Raw genomic sequence first — 21,424 nt, 5'->3', positions numbered from 1 at the left:
GATAGATCACTTTTCAAGTTTATGAATTTGTTGTGTTTTGCAATCATTGCTGAAGACTGAAAGCCCATGATTCTGAATAGATGTAAGATAAGTAAGCCAAATTTATCTTAACTTATGGCATAGAGTAAGCATTTTCCAGGTGTGCAGGTATCCTATAAAAGCAAACTTACATAGATTACATCCATAAAATTGTTACGTTGCACATTTTTTCCTCACGCAGGCAGCAAACCATTTTCCCTGCAGTGCTTGGGTTTGTTATTAGTTTCAAATATTTTGGCTGCATTTGGATATCTTTTCTACAGTTCCCAGAAGTTGTAATCCTTTAATTGTTTCTGGTCTTATGACTGAAAAAGATAAAGAATGCAACTGGAGCAAAATACATGTGATATGTTTTTGAGCAGTATCGACTGTCATTATCTGAAACTAATTAATACGTTTTCTTATTGATTTTTCTTGAATATTCCAACCTGCCTTAGAAACTACAGCTATAATTGTTAGGTTGCTGTGGGAAGCATATATAGTATATGTATAGTATGTATGTATGTATAGTTAAAGATTGTGGTTCTGTGATTGCAATGTTACACCATTTAAAACCCCTTAAAACATTACTAGTTGGACATACTTAGATTCATAATAGGGCCTTGGGATTAAACATTATACTTGTCATACTCAGTTCAATTTAGATTAATGAATTTGCCATTTTTGTTTTCTCTTGTTAACAGTTCCTATGATGGGGACACACATGGCAATGCCTGGTGATCTCAATGGGCTCAGCCCTCCACAGACATTACCTAATTCCCTTTCTATGGCTTCCACATCACACTGTACGCCGCCTCCCCCATACCCCACAGACTGCAGCATTGCCAGGTAAGAATGAAAAGTAATGACAACCCCATCAACATATCTCAAAACATCCATGTGTCAACTTTACCAGTTCTTCTGGAGAAGACTAAAACTCTTTCTTTTGTTACGATAGAGATGTTATTATGAGACAGAAATCCATTTCTAGGCAAAAATTGCTAAAAATAATGATTTAAATAATGACTGTCTTAATTAAGAAGTTTTAGCATTTGTAAAAATATGTGTTCATTGTAATTTCAATTGTTCAAAGAAAAAAGTCCACACATGACATCTTTGAGTTGTGGGAGGATGCTGGCCAGTGGACCAAATATCACCTGTTTATAATGTAGTGGGGAGAATTGTCTGCTCAAAAATTGGACAAATATAAGCAATCAAAAATAAAAGTGTCCTTAATAAAAACAATCTGTAACTAGCCCATAGCAAGCCATCAAAATGATATTCTGTTTTTCCTTTTGTCATTTTATGATGCAGTTTGATTGGTGGTTGTAGGGAAACTCACTGGTTGGTAATTATGACACCATAAACATGAGTCATTGGCAATTGGCAGTGGTTTGTTAAATGGCATAGTGGGTGAGCAATGTGGACATTTATTTATAAACATCATTACATCTTCATAGTGTCCTTTAAAACTGTGAAATAGGGGCTAAATTTGCATATTTCCCAATCAGTTTCAGGCCATTTCTTGTAAACTGCAGGAATAATCACAGTTTACCAGCCTCTGTGTATCTATGCATTGGGTTTTGATGGTGTTTTTTTCAGTTTAGTTCAATTATTTAAACTACGCAGAGGAGGTAATTTATTAAAAAATAACTTTCACTCTTGGTGAAATGAACCCTTGTTTCAAACATCCTCTTGATTGGGTGTTTGAAAGGCAGTTCATTTTACGAAAAGTGGAAATAACTCCTTTGGTAAATCATCCCATTTTATGTGCAAATGGAAAGTACATCCTCCTAGTGTACAGTTCTTGTTGTAGGTTGTTGTGGCTACCTCCCAATGAACACTTTCTGCTAATTATATTTGCATTGTTGTGTATTAACAGTCTGCATGTCCCATGAACATAGCATGGTTGTTTTGTAACTCTTCTCAAGTGCCTTCTGCATCTTTTGTTGCTCATTATCTAAACCAAATCAGACTATCTGAAAAGTAAGGGGTTGTATTTTGCACCCCCCTTATAGTCACCTGGGCTTGGATTCATCCCCCGCCCCTAATCAATTTGTGCATGCGTATGGACAAGTAAAAGAAAGACGTGAGGTGAGATAACACTAGTTTTACCTCTACAACCACAGTCCTTTGCTAGTGTCTGTTTAAACATACCTGTGGCTAATATGGCTCGGTTTGGGGCACTTTATGCTGGAATAGTGCAGATGGGCAAAATTGTTTTTATGTCAAAAATGCCCAACCACTTTGCCACTCTTAGCTGTGCTGCTTGCTTGATCAAATGCTATACCCCTTTGCCATTCTTGAAATGTCTCTTCTGTCAAACTCTTCTATCAGTAGGACCCTTCAGTTCTTGATGCTTCAGGACTGTTTCTGTTAGTGATATTTATACAATGTGTAAATTGTTATCATAGTTAAATGTTCTGCAGGCTGGTTGTGGCAAAAATGTGGCCTTACAATCTTAAACATTCTGCATAATCCAAAAAATGGATTCTTGCTCTAAAATTGATGTTGGCAACTGAACTTCTAAGTTTTCCCAGCCTTCAGTTTGGAAAAGATTCAGAAAGCACCCAGCTAATAATTAATTAACATATTTCTTATATTAGATAATTCATCCAAATAATATTTATGTTTTTATTATTTTAGCAATTATGTATGCATTAAATGTCTCTCTCTTACTCTCTCTTGTTTAGTTTTTTAGCGAGATTGGGATGTTCATCTTGTCTGGACTTTTTCACTACCCAGGGTCTGAGCAGCATTTATCAGATTGAACATTACTCCATAGAGGTGTGTATTTAAGCAGCCAACTTTCAATAACTTTCAAATGGAGGAATGCAGAAATTTGAAGAGTTTATTCTTTTGATATAATTTGTCATCTCACATTCCATGCTGCAATTTATAAACTGATATACAGTATAAAATATGCCATGATGGTCCACGTGTTGCATTTGAGGGGGGCTTGGGGTAGAGGGGATCCATAAAACCAAATAGGTAGCACTAAACAAAGGTCTACTTTTAGTTTTAACTGGAAACCCACTGTACTTAATGCAATCTCATTTGACTCAGCATATGTATATCAAATCTAATATGAAGTTCAATTAATTACAATTAATAAGATTCCCTGTAATACTGGAATTCAATTCTTGTAACAAGTGAATCCATGCAAATGTGTTTTTCATGCATACTGTTATAAGGCTCAGACGTGTGCATTTTGTTTATGTGAACCAGCATGACAAGAATACAGCTTAATATATTTCTTATGTAAAAGCCAGCTTAGATATAGCCAGTCTTTACACAGCTGAAAACAATAATTCATAGCAAACAATTGGATAATTCCCTTAAATCAGTCAAAAGATGAATGTTGATTAATTTCCTTTGGATTTTCACTCTGTAAATTGCTAAATCAACATTTAACCACATGCTGACTTTCTTTTATGTAATTGAAGGACTTGATAAATATGAAGATTCCTGATCAGTTTCGGCATGCAATCTGGAAAGGTTTACTTGAACACAGACAGATCCACGACTTCTCCTCTCCTCATTTGCTAAGGACAGCCAACAATGCTTCTTCTGTCAGTGCTAATGAGTCTCGCGGAGAAAGGGTGATTGACGCAGTGCGTTTCACACTTCGCCAGACCATCTCCTTCCCTCCACGAGATGACTGGAATGATTTCAATTTCGATATGGACACCCGCAGGAATAAGCAGCAGCGCATAAAAGAGGAGGGAGAATGACTACCTTCTTACGGCTTCTATGAGATGTAATATTGTTATATAGGACCAAAGTCATGTTCTTGAGCTTCTTCATCATCCCTTATCCCATACCATTGTATTTATGCATATATATATATATATATATATATATATATATATATATATATATATATATGTGTGTGTGTGTGTGAAGTGGAACGGAGAATAACATCAAATGTAACAAACTATGCAAAAAAGAAAGAACAACTGAGTTGCTGAAGAGTGACGGTGGATCTTCATTATCTTAGATCTCCTTCAGCATTCTATAGCACAGTGCCAATCAGTTCTGTAGATGATGAAGGGTCTGGGGGAAGTCAGAAAATTACTTTTCATCTACCAAATACCAGGTGTAGCTCTTGTTTAAATAACTAAACAAATCCGTTATTTATCATTACTGGAGATTACATTTCATTTGACATTTTTGTTTGAGAAGGTGTATTTTTGGATTTTTGGGGGGTATATTTCTCTACATGTTGGCCTCCATTGTTATACGCAATATACCAGTTGTTCTGTAGCTCTCCACTCTTTATCCAATATACCACTTGTTCTGTACTAACTGGTTATAAGGAAGGAAACGGCCATTATCATGAGCCATATTGCAGTTCAGTTAGTACAAATAATAATGTTATTAGCCAACTCATTCCATGAAATATATTGCACTTATTATTTGTATGTTTATTGCTTGACATTTGTTAAAAAAAAAAAAAAGTTTATCTAGGTGTACAGTTGTAGAGTATAGTCTCTTGGATTAAGATTAACATATTTAGCCTGTAGACCTAATTTGCCAATAACTGTCCTGCACATGGGCTGAAAGATACTTTTTCTGCTGCTATCAGAGAAAGGACCACTGAGGATAGATTGTTGCACAGGCAAACTACTTTAGAGCAATTCTGCATATAGGGAGTTAACAAATTAAGTAGGAAAGCCTAAAATCAAAGTTTTAGAAAATCCAGTGAACTGGAAACATTCACATGTTTTTCTTATGTTCTATATTTAAACAGAAGGGATAAGCCATTTCACTGATACTGCCCATAAGAACATTCTTAGCAGAAATAATAGGTGGGAAAAGGGATTCATCTGAAAATAAGCCCTATATGTCCAACCAAAAGTGTTAATGTTCAGGGTATTTAAATTAAAAATAATAATAAACCAACTAAAATAATGTGACCCAAATAATATTCATTGATGTCATATTGTTGGGCATATTCGAAAGACCCTCTTTTGGTTTGAATGTAAGATTTTAGCGTACAAGAACACCGCTGTGCAGCTATGTTTTGCTTTTTTTCTGTTCAGTACAAGTTAACATAGTACATAGTATATGTTACTTGCATTAGTATACATAAAATTTCCATAAGAACAGAAATAGCAGTACAGTGTGTCATAAGGGATTTCAATATAAGTAAAAGCTTCAAGTGTCAAATGTAGTAGATGGCTTGATAAATTACAGTTTCTGGTCATTTATTTGTATGGGTCTAGTAACCCATGTGCATGATACAGAGAAAGTACCAATAGCACCCATTATGTTAATAACATAATATTCATTATGTTAGTGGACACCTAGAAAACCCTTTTTCAGTGGGCTAATATTTTTAGCTAATGACTATTAGGATGGACGTTTTTAATCGCATCAGACACATGTGTGTTGAAAGTCACAAGCACACCTTATGTCTATATCTAGATTTATGGTGGCCCATTGCAGCCTGCTTCTTGCAAGCAATATGCCCGACTGAAGCATTACTTAAATAATGAGACTTAGGAATGCCCTAAGGAGGATTACAAATGATTCCAACCTATTAGAACATCTCTGTAAACAGGCTACAATTGTTACATTTTCTATGCAAATAGCATATGTTTATGTTCATGTGCCCAAAAAAATTCAGCAGTAGGTCCCAGAGGAGCATCAGTAAGTTTGAAGATAGATAGCTGGCCATAGATGGATAGAATTTTGAATTTCCTTAGGAAAAGTATTAGGAAAAAATCATAAAAAAATGTTTCAGAACATTCATTTGTTGGTTGAAAGGTTTTTTTTTGCTTTTAATATTTGTAATGGATGGACTTCACCAAATGAAAACCACTTACACTGTAAGAAGTCTGTTTATTTGAGGAAAATTTCCATCCTGCTTCTTTGAATATTCTTGTTAATATGGTAGTAAACTGATATAGATTTAACTGACTAATGCTTAGAAAAACAAACTTTCTTAGGTCAGCTATATATTAATGTATTTTTTTTGTTTTTTTTTCTAGTTCAACCAGCAGGTTAATAAATTATCCAATTCCCCCATCAAAACATTCCAGCTGGATGGGGGAATCACTCCCCACTGTACTATTGTTTTCTGACAATGGGGAGACTTCCCCACCACAAAAAAACAATGGTCAGTGCTGCCTGCTATAGCCTGTGACACTGATTGTTACGGAAAAAACGTATTTACAAACAACCTGCCCATACGCTAATCAAAATTCAGCCAGACCCCCCTGAACTGGCCTAATTTCAATCCATGTATGGTTACACTTAGAATCCTCTTTCCCTAAAAATGTGCATACAAAATTCTACCCATCTTTGGCCAGTTTTACTCTCTGGAGAAACAACTGCCTATTTCCAGCCAACTTTGTTTTTTTTCCACTTCTACAGGACTTCAGTCAGCAGAGTGGAAGCTTACTAGTGATAACAGGTCACCACTGCCATTATAGCTATTCATGGCATTTTTCACAAGGTGACTATAACGTTTCTGTGTAATGGTGTTTTGCAGCATTCATTATTGCTACAGTTTATTTTGGGATAGCAGGTCTTCCAAATGAGATGTATTAATATAATATTTCTTTTTTTTCCTGTGGACTCTTATTTTCATACTTTTTTATTTGTACATATATATATATATTAAGATCACGAGTCCTATATTTCAAACATGTGGAATCTACTAGTCTGCGGTAAATAATAAGCTATTTTATTACATCAGTGACTAAAAAAACCCAGGTAACTGAAATGTGCATTATCAGTACAGTACATTTGCCTCTCAGGAGACACCCCTATCCGATAACACTGGGAACTGAAACACGCTTGATCTTGATGCTTTTTTAAAATTATACCATACAACTATTTTTCTTTGTAAATATTTTGTATTATGTGAAATATGCATAATGTGTTTATTTCTAAATAAATAAAAAATAAAAAAATGGTCTTTTAATAATACTTTAATACTTTCAAATGCTTGCTTCAGAAATTGCTAAAAAGGAAAAGTGTACTTTAAAGTTAATATTTAGAAGAAAATATTTTTGATATTATAATCTACATTTATTTAGTATCCTGCTTTCAGTTTGATGTATATTATTATAGGACATACAAAATAAGGATTCAATTTGTATGAAAAGCCCCACAGGTCTGGGCCTATAGAGGCACAATTATGGGCACAGGAACATATCTACAACATTCTCACAAAATTCTCTAAGAAATTCTGAAGAATTAATATTTCACTACATAAATTTGTAGGGACCATGTCATAATCTGGAGTATCCCCATTACAAATGTATTGGACAGCCTCAGCAATGTTTACTTCTCCCTGCTCCTAGGGCATGTTTTGCAGTAGATAGAGCAAGAAGATACATGTTGTGCACATTTATTTCACTCAGACCAATCAGTGGGAGGTTTATTGCCAGTGACATGGGATTGGGAAGGAAAAAACTTTCTGGAAACCCTTCTAGAATTGTCCTTCCTTCCCAAGCATTTGCCTGGAGAGGATGTCAAAGGGAAGGATCTAGCTGTTGCCTCCCAGACCTGCTGCTTGGAGAGGAAACAGTTCCAGAGCCAAGAAGGGTTATGAATGAACCTATGCTACGGCCTAGAAGACAGAAAGCTAGTTGTTAAGGGAATCATTGCTCAGGCCATTGCTTACTTCAGCTTAAAGGCACATAACAGAAAATTGCCAGTCTCTGCTTAAAGGCACACTACTATCCTATTAGAGGGGCTGAATTAATTTAGAGTGGAGGGAACACTTTTCCTTTTTTGGGGGGATCCTGGAATCTCTAACCATGTCTGCCCTGGACACTAAGCCAGTAAAACCTATAGCCAGAGAGGATGTCAGTCATTTGATTGCCACCGGTGGGTGAGTGAGTGTTTTTTGGGCAGATCCCCAGTAGAAAAAGTAGAGGGGGGCTGTAAAATACAGAATCTCCTTAGTGGGGCAATAACAACAGATATTAACTATTTAGTAAAGTCATTGAAATTTTGATCAGTGTATACTGCTGTACATTCACATTGGGGGCAGACAGTGTATGCTTAACTAAGAACTAGTGACATCACTACAATACATCATGGATTACATCAACATTTATCAATGTTTTCACACATCATTCACATACAGTGCCTTGAAAAATTATTCATACCCTTGGAATTTTCCACATTTTGTCATGTTACAACCAAAAACATAAATGTATTTTATTGGGATTTTATGTGATATACCAACACAAAGTGGCATATAATTGTGAAGTGGAAGGAACATGATAATTGTTTTTTTTTTATAAATAAATATCTGAAAAGTGTGGTGTGCATTTGTATTCAGCCCACAAGTCAATATGTAGAACCACCTTTTGCTGCAATTACAGCTGCAAGTCTTTTTGGGGATGTCTCTACCAGCTTTGCTCATCTAGAGTGAAATATTTGCCCATTCTTCTTTGCAAAATATCTCAGGCTCTGTCAGATTGAATGGATAGCATCTGTGAAGAGCAATTTTCAAGTCTTGCCCCAGATTCTCAATTGGATTTAGGTCTGGACTTTGACTGGGCCATTCTAACACATGTATATGCTTTGATCTAAACCATTGAATTGTAGCTCTGGCTGTATGTTTAGGGTCATTGTCCTGCTGGAAGGTGAATCTCCACCCCAGTCTCAAGTCTTTTGCAAACTCTAACAGGTTTTCTTCTAAGATTGACCTGTATTTAGCTCCGTCCATATTCCCATCATCTCTGACCAGCTTCCCTTTTCTTGCTGAAGAAAAGCATCCCCACAACATGATGCTGCCACCACCATGTTTCCCAGTGGGAATGGTGTGTTCAGGGTGATGTGCAGTGTTAGTTTTCTGCCACACAAAACGCTTTGCTTTTTGGCCAAAAAGTTCAATGTTGGTCTCATCTGACCAGAGCACGTTCTTCAACATGTTTACGTTGTAACCCACATGGCTTCTCGCAAACTGAAAACAGGACTTGATATGATTTTCTTTCAACAATGACTTTCTTCTTGGCACTCTTCCATAAAGGCCAGATTTGTGGAATGCACGACTCTTATTTGTACTGTGGACAGATTCTCCCACCTGAGCTGTGGATCTCTGCAACTCCTTTAGAGTTACCATGGCCCTCTTGCCTGCTTCTCTGAATAATGCTCTATGTCTTGCCTGGCCTGTCAGTTTAGGTTGATCGTCATGTCTTGGTAGGTTTGCAGTTGTGCCACACTCTTTCCATTTTCGGATGATAGTTTTAACAGTGCTCCATGAGATGTTCAAAGCTTGAGATTTTTTATCACCTAACTATGGTTTAAACTTCTCCACAACTTTATCCCTGACCTGTATGATGTGCTCCTTGGCCTTCATGATGCTGTTTGTTCACTAAAGTTCTATAACAAACCTCTGAGAGTTCCACAAAACAGCTGTATTTATGTTGAGATTAAATTACACACAGGTGGACTCTATTTACTAATTAGGTGACTTCTGGAGACAATTGATTCCACTAGATTTTAGTTAGGGGTTAAGGGCTGAATACAAATGCATGCCACACTTTTCAGATATTTATTTGTAACACATTTTGAAAACCATTTATAATTTTCCTTCTACTTCACAATTATGTGCCACTGTGTGTTGGTCTATCACATAAAATCCCAATAAAATACATTTACAATTTTGGTTGTAACAGGACAAAATGTGGAAAATTGCAAGGGGTATGAATACATTTTCAAGGCACTGTAATTTTCACCCACGATTCACACATTTTCACATAAGATTTAAATAGAATAATGTGTGGAAAAGTGTATGTAAGTAAATATCATGTGCTCCTCCTTCATCTGATAAAATAGGACATTTGACTTATGCCGGGTACATGCAACTGGACTTTCCGGCAGAAAAGGTCTGACAGAATCATTCCGTCGGATATTACGATCGTGTGTGGGCTTCATTGGACTTTTTTCTTAAAAAATTCAGACGGACCTAGAAATAGAACACGTTTCAAATCTGTCCAACGGACTCAATTTCTATCGGGAAGACTGTTTGTCTGTATGCTGGTCCGATGGACCAAATACGACGCAAGTGCAGCTATTGGCTAATGGCTATTGAACTTCCTCTTCTAGTCTTGGCGTACGTCATCACATTCAAAACTAACGGATTTTAGTCCGTTCATGTGTGGGCAAGTCTGTTTGGTCGGAAGTCCATCGGAACTCCATTGGAAAGACCTCCGGGAAGACCGTTGGACCTTTTCTGCAAGAAAGATCGGTCATGTGTATGCGCCATTACTGTAATCCTTTTATTGGAGTTCATTTGAAACCACACTGTGAAGCAATTCTGAGACACTTGGTTATGCTGTTGCCTTCAAGAGACTAGACACTGGCAAACATAGCTGTAAAACAAAGAAAAAGACAGGAGGAACCTGTGTCCCTTAATTAAAAAATAATTGTACGGTAAAAATGGTTAAAAATCCTATTTTCTTAATGGTTTCTCCAGTGACACAAAGTGAAGTAATTCTGAGGCACTGGGACATTCAATAGCAGTCCAATTGATTGATGGGCAAAGCAGCAAACAATATTCTAACAGCTTAACATAGGAGGTTCAATAGAGCTCACAGAGCCACCTGAAGACCCCCGTGACAGAAGCTGGCCTCAGACGAGGCCTGGAAATCCACCTGTTAAAACCTAAAGAATGTGTGAACAGAAGACCAGGTTGCAGTCTTGCAAAAACAGATGTCTGATGCTAAAAAAGTTCAAATAATCTAGTAAAGTCTGCTTCCACAGGGAAGGGTGGGACATTGTACTTACAGGAAAAGGTTCAGGTACCTAAAAAAGCAAACCTATACACTACACTTACATCTATGATATCCACATGCTGGGAGCCAGAGCAAACTGTCAATGAGGCAGCTGGGTGGATCTCGACAATATGGTCGGGATCTTTCCAGAGCCTGAAGCAGCTCTGTGACACCAGCTGATAGCAGGCACTAGCCTGCTATCAGCTGACTCTGGATTACAGGAGAGCAAAAATGTGCACTCCTGTGACCCACAAGAGAAGTATGGGCAAAAAGGGTTTGACTATACTTCTCTATTAAGTTTATAGGCTTAAGGCCTGGTTCACACCTATGCATTTCTTAGTGTGTTTTCAGTTTTGCAGAAACACACTACAGTCCATTTAACATGGTTTCCTATGGATGTAGTTCACATATGAAATATGTAAACTGCAACCTGCATAGGTGTGAATCAGGCCTAAATGATGCACTGCCAAATCCACCTGGAGATAGTAGACTGCATAAATAAGGAACAAAACAGTATGCTTAAGTTTAGGAGTTACATGCCTCCTCATGTACAAGTCATCGAAAAGGGATGGGTTACAATCCTCATCATCATTAGCTGAAATGGCAGAAGCAACTGCAGCCAATAAAAAAACAGGTATAGACTCTGGAGAGTGTGGAAACCCGCCTGTGACCCCTATATTTTGAGTCAACCAATATGGCTGAAATTATTCTGATAAATTCAGACACGGTTGAAGAAAATTCCTCCCAGGACTAAACAGAGGAAGGAGAGCAGCCTAGAAGAGTTAAAGAGGACTCTGAGGAAAGTATGAATTCAATCATGGGACAGTGAACTGGCATATACTGTCTGTAGGTGTCATGTGCTTTAGAAGGTACACTGCAGTGTCATGTGCACACTTCCAGTGTTATCTCAATGAGCCCTTCTTGTGCTTATTTAAACTAAAAAATTATTAGCCCATATATTGTAAAGATCTGAAAGAGGGAGTAGTTAAGTAGTTTAGCAAAAGACAGCTGGACAGGGCTGACAAGACTCAGTCCACAAATATGCTGCATTGTCAACCCAGAACTGGAATTAAGAGTGGAGGCCATTTCTAGCAGACCAACACATTTTTTCTGTATGGTCAGGGTCTTTAACCACCTCCCGTCTGCCATATAGAAAAATGAAGCTGAATGGGTTCAGTCAGGGAGATGTGTTTGTGACCACAAACTGAGCCGTGTCCTTCACATGTACCATACAGGCAAACAACTAGGGTGGCACTTCCTTTCTGCCATACAGCCTCTGACCTGGATATGGCCACTGTTCTCTGAGAGAGCCTCAGAAAATTCCCACAATGCAGCTGTTAAATTGCCATCCCATCATATGTAGGTAACTGTTGAAAGCTTACAAGAGGGAATGGTATATATCATAGTCTGGAGGCTGGGGGTACTGAGTTTTTAAATCGGAGTCAACGGCACCAGGAGCTCTTGGAGAATCTATGCAGCCATTCAATCACAGCTTACCAGACGATCTTCCATACAAGCAAAGGCCTAAGCTGGGCTAAAGCCATCTGCCTGGTTTTGCTTGCCAGCTGGTAAGAAAGTTTTTCTTAAGGTGGTAGCACGATTTGTGTTTTCGATCAGAATTGAATTGTCACTTTAATACATTGTATTACCTACAAGCAATTGTTTGGACTAATCCTTCAAGCAGTGCAGCTTCTCCTTCTAATATTTTATTTTGTGCATGTCTTACAATAAGCTGCTGCTCATTGGACTTTTTAATGATCATTTGACATATTTATTTCATTTCATTTTTTACTGAGCGCATTTTGTTCCCCTTTATTTGCTTTAGAAAAATGAAGGTGCTCTCTGGGATGAATTACATGGGACATGGTGCATCCCTGATCTCGGTAAAGAGCCAATGACTAGGCTCTTTACCCATGTGATCAGCTGTGTTCAATCACAGCTGATCACATGTAAACAAGGACGTGCCGGTTATCGGCTTTCCTCTCTTCACACTGACAGGATGTGAGAGAGGAGAGCCGACTAGTGGCATTTCCTCACAGGGGAGACCTGTACAGATAATCAGGGCACTGATTATCAACAGTGCCCATCAGTGCCACAAATTAGTGCCTCCTCATCAGTGCCACCTCATCAGTGCCCATTAATACCACCTCATCAGTGCCCACCAGTGCAAACCAACAGTGCACATCAGTGAAGGAGCAAAAATAGAAACAAGGAAAAACTTTTTTCCCCCCCAAGTTTTCTGTCTTATTTAATTTTTTAAATACCACAAAAAGAAAGCCCTGTCTAAAAAAATGATAAAAATGTAATTTGGGTACAGCGTTGCATGACCGCACAATTATCATTCAAAGTGTGACAGCGATGAAAGATAAAAATTGGCCTGGCCAGGAAGGGGGTGAAAGTGCCCAGTATTGAAGTTGTTGAAGGAGTAAAACATGGCACATTAATGTTTTTTTTTTTTTTTATTGAAATTTTTACATTACATGAATAGAAGTAAGTATATAACTCAGAGTTCAGTAGCTCTGGGTCACAATTATGAACATAAAAGAGAAAAACAAAATTTTTACACTAAAAAGGGAATGGGAGGGAGGAGGGGAAAGGAAGGTGACAGGGGAAGTATAATTACCCTTAAACAACAATGTGACATAATAAATCAAAGTGAAACAACACAGCAGACATTAATACTTTCAGGAGTGGAAGCAACATTGGATACATCTAAGTGGTGATTTCAGGGAACGGCATGACAACAATGATAGCCACTGATAAATCAACCTATTTGGAATAGAAGATCTTAAATCGTCAATGAGCTTCAAAGGCGTGGCATTTCTAGGGTGGTAGAAAGATGGAGGGATCCAATAAGTTGGATATTTTAAGTGTACCTAGGAAGTTTAAGAGGTCTTGTTTTCGATACCAGTCCTTTGAATAATATCCAGCAGCTTCTTTTGCTTGAACGTGACCTCCATATATTTACGCCATCTTACAAAGAAGCGTGAAGTAGAACGGAAGTTTAGTACAATAGTGTCCAGTCTCTCAAGGTTGAAGAGAGATAACATTGAGCGTTCCACAGCTGGAAGGCTAGGTGGTGTTGGTTTAATCCAATGGGACATGATCGTTCCACGAGCAACTAGGAGAGTTATATAAGTCCATTGTGTAAGGTTGAGTGAGCCTGCTGATGATAATGTGGAAGGTAGTGGTTCGCATCCAAATATACACAATAACAGATTGTTGGATAGCTGCATCTTATTGATTTTGAAAATGTGTGCTAGCACCATGTTCCAATATTTAGTAATATTTTAGTAATATTTAGTAATGATTGGGCATTCCCAGAGGTGGTGGAGTAGAGTAGGATGTAGTAGTAAACACCAGGGGCATTGTGCTTGAGTAGAGTCTGCCTCATTGGTGCGGAATAGGTAATATCTCCTGTGGATAATTTTAAATTGTGTTTCACGCCACGCCTCTGAGATCGTGAGTTTGTGAATGTACAGGTACCCCTCTAAGATCCTCTAAGATTCATTTTGGAAGTGTATTGTCGTTGAATATGGCAGATCATTTCTGGAATGGAGCAAGATATTTATCAGATTGGTGCGTAATGATGTATTCGTATAAACTGGAGATGGAGTAATCGTCTCTTTGGAGCACTATGTCAATGAATGATTGTTGAAGGGGATCAGTTTGAGGTCCACAGACTCCTATGATGGACACAACACCGGTCCAATGGTGGGTCATAAAGGCTAGGAGGTGGAACTGGGCGTGACTACGAGCGGAGCTAAGCCTAGCCGAGTACACAGTACACCCGGCCTGGTCTATTTAGGCAGTGTTCGGTCCCACCTTTCTCTCAGAGACAGCAGGGAGGCGGGACGGCGTGCCGGTGAGCGGAGCTGAGCAGAGCAAGCCTACCCGAGTACACAGTACACTCGGCTCGGTCTATTTCGGCGGCGCTTGGTCCCTCCTTCCACTCAGAGACAGCAGGGATCGGCGTATAACATGCGCTCACGATTTTCTCCTGATTTTAAGGGGAAAAGGTGCGTGTTATACACCGATAAATACAATATTTATGGTATTAAGGTTTGAACATGCACTACAGACTACAAGTTTTACAAACGAACAAAAATCTTGCTTTTTGACAAACAGAAGTGCAACTTTAAAATGCAAAAAAAATACACACAAAAAAACGTAAACTCTATTGTCTGTAATGCCATTGCACAAATTACCTGACTATATTACCAACATTAAATATTAAGAAAAAATATAAGAAAAGCCTTTTTCTTATTTTTTTCTCTTTCAGCAGCTTAGTAGAAGCCCCTTCATTATCCTTATGCAGTAGTGCAATACATCTTTAAACTTTAATGTGCTATTATAACAGGCTCTGGAGGAAATTGTGTTAGAAATAGCCAGCAGAGTAGTGTTAATTTTGATTTTTAGTCATAGTCTTGTGACTACAATGCCATTTTACTTTTAGTCATATTTAATCACCTGAATTGTTTTAGTTTTAGTCATATTTTAGTCTACTAAAATAGCATTAATTTAGTCGATGAAAATATATTAGTTGACTAAATTAACACTGGGCTAAAGGTATTAAACCGGATAAGCCCACGACAAACCCCTGCAGCATGGTTTGACCCTATTTCCATATTTGCAGGATTTTTTTGGAGAACTCTTCTAGATCTATGATTAGCTGGCTTTTAGTCATTCGGATATGGAGAGTGCCCTCTTAGCTTTTAAGACTAATTATTTGTCCCTTCTCAGCTGTTTTCTCTGTCCTGGTGAGTTTCTCTTCCCTTGAGACATGTAAGCTCACCAGCAGACCCACTAATCTAGGTCAACTGGAATCAGCTTTGTCTGTCCCTCACCCGGCTAGGGACTTATACTCTCAGGATAGTACTTCAGCTTCTGATATTTCTAAGAGCATGGACTCCTGGTTTTGGCCTAGTGTTTCTAGGCATCCCTATTGTGGGACACTGCAATGACATTGGATGAAATGAGTAGGTGTCATGGATCCTAGTGGATAACATCTCCCTGAAGGGCTTCCTATCTCCAAGATCCATGTGCATCTTGCCTTATCATGCTTAAGTGTGCTAGTTGTCAGTATTTGCCATAGTATTTCTCTACAGCACCTTTACCTTCAGGCTGCTTGTTTTCATCTAGGCAGGTGCCCTTCTCTCTTCATGCAAGAGCATTTTAACTGTGGGCACCTGGCTGTGACAGCTTGTGGCTTCACAGCTGCCTGCCTACTGTGCATGCAGGAGCTGTGCTGCACATTGGGTGCGGGGTTCCCCTTAATATCCATACAAGACCCAAAGGGCCTGGTAATGGACCCATACCGCGTTTGTCTCACTGATTTTCATCCATATTGCTGGGACCAGACATTACATTAAAGCCGAAAGCAGTTTTAAATGACTTTTATTCCTTTAAAAATGTCCTTTTGTGCAGGGACTGTTCTAAGCACGGGAAACATGCGCCACTTTACAGGCATACTATACACACCCCCCAGGTACGATATTTAAAGGAATATTTCACTTTTTTTTCACTTTAAGCATCATTAAATCACTCCTCCCAAAAAAACTTCAGTTTTTAAAACTTTTTTGCATTAATATATGTCCCCTGGGGCAGGACTCGGGTCCCCAAACACTTTTTAGGACAATAACTTGCATATTATCCTTTAAAATTAGCACTTTTGATTTTGAACGTTCGAGTCCCATAGACTTTAACGGGGTTCTAAAGTTCACGCAAACTTTCGGTGCGAACCGAACCGGGGGGTGTTTGGCTCATCCCTACTCAGGACTTGAAATTTTGAGCCCTGTTATACTGTATATGCTGTGTTGTACGTTGCATAGTCAGTCCTGAGCCCTGTTCTATTTACACTATGTTGTACCTACAGTATATTGTACATTACATACTAAACAAAGTGTTCACTGTCTTAACAGCTGCTAAGTAGTCCTCAGCTATTTAAGGAAGTTCTTGTTTAAGGTAGACTCAGAAAAATTTTTTAGTTTTATGTTTATATTCTGTGTCCAGTAAAGCATATGTAATGGATGTTTTAACTTTTAAAAATTATTGTGCTAAGGCTGTTGCATCTCTGAGTCTCCCACTTGTGACACTGTAACTAATGCACGTTTTATGGGTACAGGGACTGACAGTATATATGCGCTGCGGATATACAGAGTAAGAACAGGTTTGATGTAACTACTATCCTTTAAGTCCCTCAAACTGTGGTGCAATGTGGACACATCTACCATTCACCAATTCCTCACGGTGCCCAAGGTTCCACTGTGCTTTATTTCTGTAAAAAAAGATTTCTGTTCTTTTTGGCCACTCTAATTGTCTTCTGACAGTACATAGGGGTTAGTACCTGCATTTCAAAGCAAGTCTTCTTATCACACACAACATAGAAAATCTGTTAGGTGAGGTCTGAGAGCTGTCAACCTTTGTCCATCATTTACCAGCAGATGATCCATGTGTTTACAGTTCTGATGAGCATCTATCTACAGCTACAACACTTCTGTCATTCACTATCCTACAAATTCCTTTATGCTCAGGTTTCTTTGAACTAAAGGTGACTCTAGATACATATGATAGATAAGAAGTACAAGGCAGGACAGTGGTCAGCTATTCTTTTAAACAAAAAGTGTTTGCAGACAATGGCTTCATGGGGCAGGATAATGATTGTGTTCACATTTTCTCATTTCTTCTTTTGTTAGTTTCAAACAGAAAATAAATTGTAACATTTGTGACTGCAATGCCGCGTACACACAACTGGACTTTTCGACGGACTAGGTCCGACGGTCTTCCCGACGGACTTTTGGCAGAGGTCCGACAGACTTTCTGAACGAAACGGACTTGGCCACACACGAGAGGACTGAGTCCGTTCGAAAGTCCGTTCATTTTGAAAGTGATGATGTAAACTGGACTAAACAAGGAAGTTCATTAGCCACTAGCCAATAGCTGTCCTTGCGTTGTATTTGGTCCGTCGGACTAGCAAACAGACGAACGGTTTTCCAGATTTTTAGTCCGTCGGAACTTGAGTCCATCGGATAGATTTGAAACATGTTTTATATCTAGGTCCATCGGGCTTTTGGGAAAAAAAGTCCGCTGGAGCCCACACACGATCGAATTGTCCGACGGATTCCGGTCCGCTGAACCAAGTCTGCCGTAAAGTCCAATCGGTTGTACGCGCATATAACCTGTTGTCCAGGGTGAGGTGGATTCCCAGTCCAATGTGCCATGTTTGGTTTTTCCCCTGATAGGTCTGCTGATTACCTCTAGAGATCCGCGCTATAGCTGAATGACGGCTACAGCGCGGACCTGCTTTGCCGGGACGACGTCAACACGAGCGGCCTGCGCACCCCCTGAGCGGCGTGCGCAGCGCGCTCTGTGATCAGCGAGTCTATGAGACTCGCCTGATCACGGATCGGAGCAAGGGGTCGATCCCGACCCCTTACCACGTGATCAGCTGTCAGCCAAAGACAGCTGATCATGTGACACAACAGAGACAGTAATCGGCTATTTTTCCTCCTCGTGCTGACAAAGCGAGGAGAGAAAAAAAGCCGATCACCGGCGGCCTTGATCGGGACATCAGTCCCGATCACGGCCAGCGTATCAGTGCCCACCGGCCCCCTGACAGTGCCACCTATGTAATAAAATAAGTGCCCCCCATCAGTGCCACCCATCAGTGCCCACAGTACCACCCATCAGTGCCCACAGTACCACCCATCAGTACCCACAGTGCCACCCATCAGTGCCCACAATCTGCCTCAACAACAGTGCTGCACCCCAGTGCCACATATCTGTGCCCATCAGTGCCATCTACCAGTGCCCACCAGTGCCGCCCATCAGTGCCCAGCAGTGCCACCTATCAGTGCCCATCAGTCCCATCTATCAGTGGTACCTATCAGTGCCCCTTAGTGCCACCCATCCGTGCCACCTATCCGTGCCACCCATCAGTGCCATCTTATCTGTGCCCATCTTTGCCCATCAGTGCCGCCTTATCTGTGCCCATCAGTACTGCCTTATCTGTGCCTATCGGTGCCACCTTATCTGTGCCTATTAGTGCCGCCTTAACTGGGCCTATCAGTGCCCACCAGTGCAGCCTATCAGTGCCCGCCAGTGCAGCCTATCAGTGCCCACCAGTGCCGCCTCATCAGCGCATTTCAATGAAGGAGAAAAATGGCTTGTTTGCAAAATTTTATAACAAACTATGAAACATGATTTTTATTTTTTTGCATCTTTTTTTGTTTGTTTAGCAAAAAATAAAACTCCCAGCTGTAACTAAATACCACCAAAAGAAAGCTCTATTTGTGGGAAAAAAAATGATAAAAATGTCATTTGGATACAGTGTTGTATGACCGCGCAATTGTCATTCAAAGTGCATCCGCGCTGAAAGCTGAAAATTGGTCTGGGTAGGAGGGGGGGTTTAAGTGCCCAGTAAGCAAGTGGTTAAGTTCAAATTAACCAAGCTGTGGTGCAGAGTGTCTGTCAGCTCAAAGAAGGCCCTGCTGAGCTTTAAGGTCACATTCACACTGGCATACCGATCCATTCACTGGTGCAAAGGGCTGCCTTCCCATGCACACAATGCACATGCATTTCACTCAGCCACATGGAGGCAGAATGTGCTCCAATCCATGCATAGGTCCCTCACAGATGTACAGTCAGATCCGCGCAGCTGTCCGCTTATCATTGCTTTGAACTGATGGACTGAACAGAACACCTTTGCATCCTGTGTAGGGGAAGACGGCTCTTGTCACGAGTGTATGTATCGGTACACCCATGTGAATAAGACCTAAGGCTAGAACTAAAGTCCCATACGCACCTGCAAAATATTGGTCAAAATAGGTGGTTAAAATAGAAACTGGCCGACATTCGGCCCATGTGTACAGGTCCTTGTTTGACAGAAGTCAATCTCACGACCGGCTTCTGTCGAACAAACATGCTAAAAAAACAGCAGCCAATCGGCATCCAATCAGTGCTCTCAGCCAGCCAGGTGTACCTGGCTTAAGACTGCTGGTGCTGTAAAAGCCTTTTTCTGGACTGCTGCCATTCCCAAAAAAAGAACATTAGCGGAAGCAAAGGACTTTGTTCAGGACATGGTCTAAGAAAAGGTAAAACTGGTCATGACCTAAAGAGCAGGATGGAAATTTTTTCTTGAATTTCTAATGGCGTGTATACACGGTCGGATTTTCCGACGGGAAATGTTTGATGGGAGCTTTTTGTCGGAAATTCCGACCGTGTGTAGGCTCTATCGGACATTTTCCATCAGCATTTCTGACAATCAAAATTTGAGATCTGGATCTCAAATTTTCCGCCAACAAAATCTGTTCTCGTAAATTCTGATCGTGTATACACTTTTCCGATGCACAAAGTTCCACGCATGCTCTGAATCAATTATGAGATGGAAGCGCTCGGTCTGGTAAAATTATCGTTCATAATGTAGATAGCACATTTGTCATGCTGCAATTCTCTTCTTCTTTAGAATGCTAGAAGAATGAAGTTGTTTTTCTGCTCATATTCACACAGAGTTCTCACAAACTGATTTCTTTATTATTTCTTGTGACCTCATGAATATTTTTATTTTTTGTTTTCATCAGCTCTTCATAATAATGTTTAGAATTTTTGGTTATAGTGTTTTTTTTATCCAGATCTCCTATTTTTTTTTTTATAGTGATCTCCATAATTTTTTCTTTCATTTTGTGTCAAGTTACCACAACACCAGTATTATCTTTTATTTTTTAACCTCAAGGAGGTTGGTTGGTGTGGGTGTCCTTTGTTAATTTAACATTGTATTTTTTAAATGTATGTGCCTACTCACAAACAAACTGTCATTTATGAAGTAAAACACATAGCCAAGTATTTGTCAAAAATAAACCATTTATTATGGGTCATAATAAAATAAAGAGGAAGGCAACGCTGGAGAAACTGGTGAAATTTGCGAAGCCTTTGTACCCCAGGGCACACATCAATTATTTTATAGTCAAAATTTTTGGCCTGAGGAGTTCTTATATTAGTTAGCACAATCTGGTCTAGAACTACAAGAGATCAGGAACAGCAGCAGATGACATATCTGTCCCCAGGTTGTGATCTTTTGTCAGACCAGACTGAACCCAGGCAATCACTCTCTTGTCTTCCTTACACACTTGCTTCCAGGCTGTGGCTCTGGTGTTGTAGCTGTGGCAGGAGGTGGAGGAGGAGGAGGAGGACCATGGTTAAACTCACAAACGTGGCTTTGGCTTGTGAGTTCACCCCTCAACCCCTTATTTAGGGCTTGTAACATAACTTCCTCACATAAGAGGCATTGGCCCTCCTCCATTTCCTGCATTTTGCAGGCTGCCATGTAGGCATAGTAGTCATCTTGATTATTAGGGGGGGTTCTGAGGGCTGCAGTAGCCTTCCGAAATAGACCAAGTGCTGCCTCCTCCAGCTTACTCCTCTTCCTGGGACTTTTTTGTGGAAGGCGGAATGGAGGGACCTGGGATTTGGGCAGGCTACTGGGCCCGGCCACCTCCTGGCTGCCACTTTCCACGGCCTCCTCCTGGCTGAGACTTTCCTGTGTATGAAAAAGGGACATATTTTTCGTTTTTGCTTGATCAATCAGAAACAATTTTCAGCTCATGACTGTTGCAAATTAAATGTTAAAGAAATAGAAAAGACTATCATTCGTATCCCAGCATTTT

The 21,424-nt window shown here is 39.7% G+C and overlaps 1 protein-coding gene across 5 annotated transcripts in view; it reads left to right on the top strand.

Moving 5' to 3' along the window:
* TP63 (tumor protein p63) overlaps window positions 1-6,957 on the top strand; it is a 225,888-nt gene extending 218,931 nt beyond the window's left edge. For 4 of the 5 annotated variants that reach the window (XM_077487550.1, XM_077487551.1, XM_077487549.1 and 1 more), the window contains 3 exons: window positions 723-867; window positions 2,712-2,805; window positions 3,465-6,957. In XM_077487550.1, coding sequence (XP_077343676.1) covers window positions 723-867; window positions 2,712-2,805; window positions 3,465-3,752 — 527 coding nt within the window. In that variant the 3' untranslated portion in view covers window positions 3,753-6,957. Of the gene's footprint in view, window positions 1-722; window positions 868-2,036; window positions 2,113-2,711; window positions 2,806-3,464 lie in introns of all 5 variants that reach the window. The other variant, XM_077487552.1, reaches the window with a different exon arrangement.
* The last annotated feature ends 14,467 nt before the right edge of the window (window positions 6,958-21,424 follow it).

Source organism: Lithobates pipiens, unplaced genomic scaffold (assembly GCF_037356315.1).
Source record: "Lithobates pipiens isolate NorthernLeopardFrog02 unplaced genomic scaffold, aLitPip1_a1.2 Scaffold_18, whole genome shotgun sequence".
Classification (NCBI taxonomy): domain Eukaryota; kingdom Metazoa; phylum Chordata; class Amphibia; order Anura; family Ranidae; genus Lithobates; species Lithobates pipiens.
The sequence above is the reverse complement of the archived record's forward strand: the minus strand, read 5'-3'. Positions and strand labels throughout refer to the sequence as shown.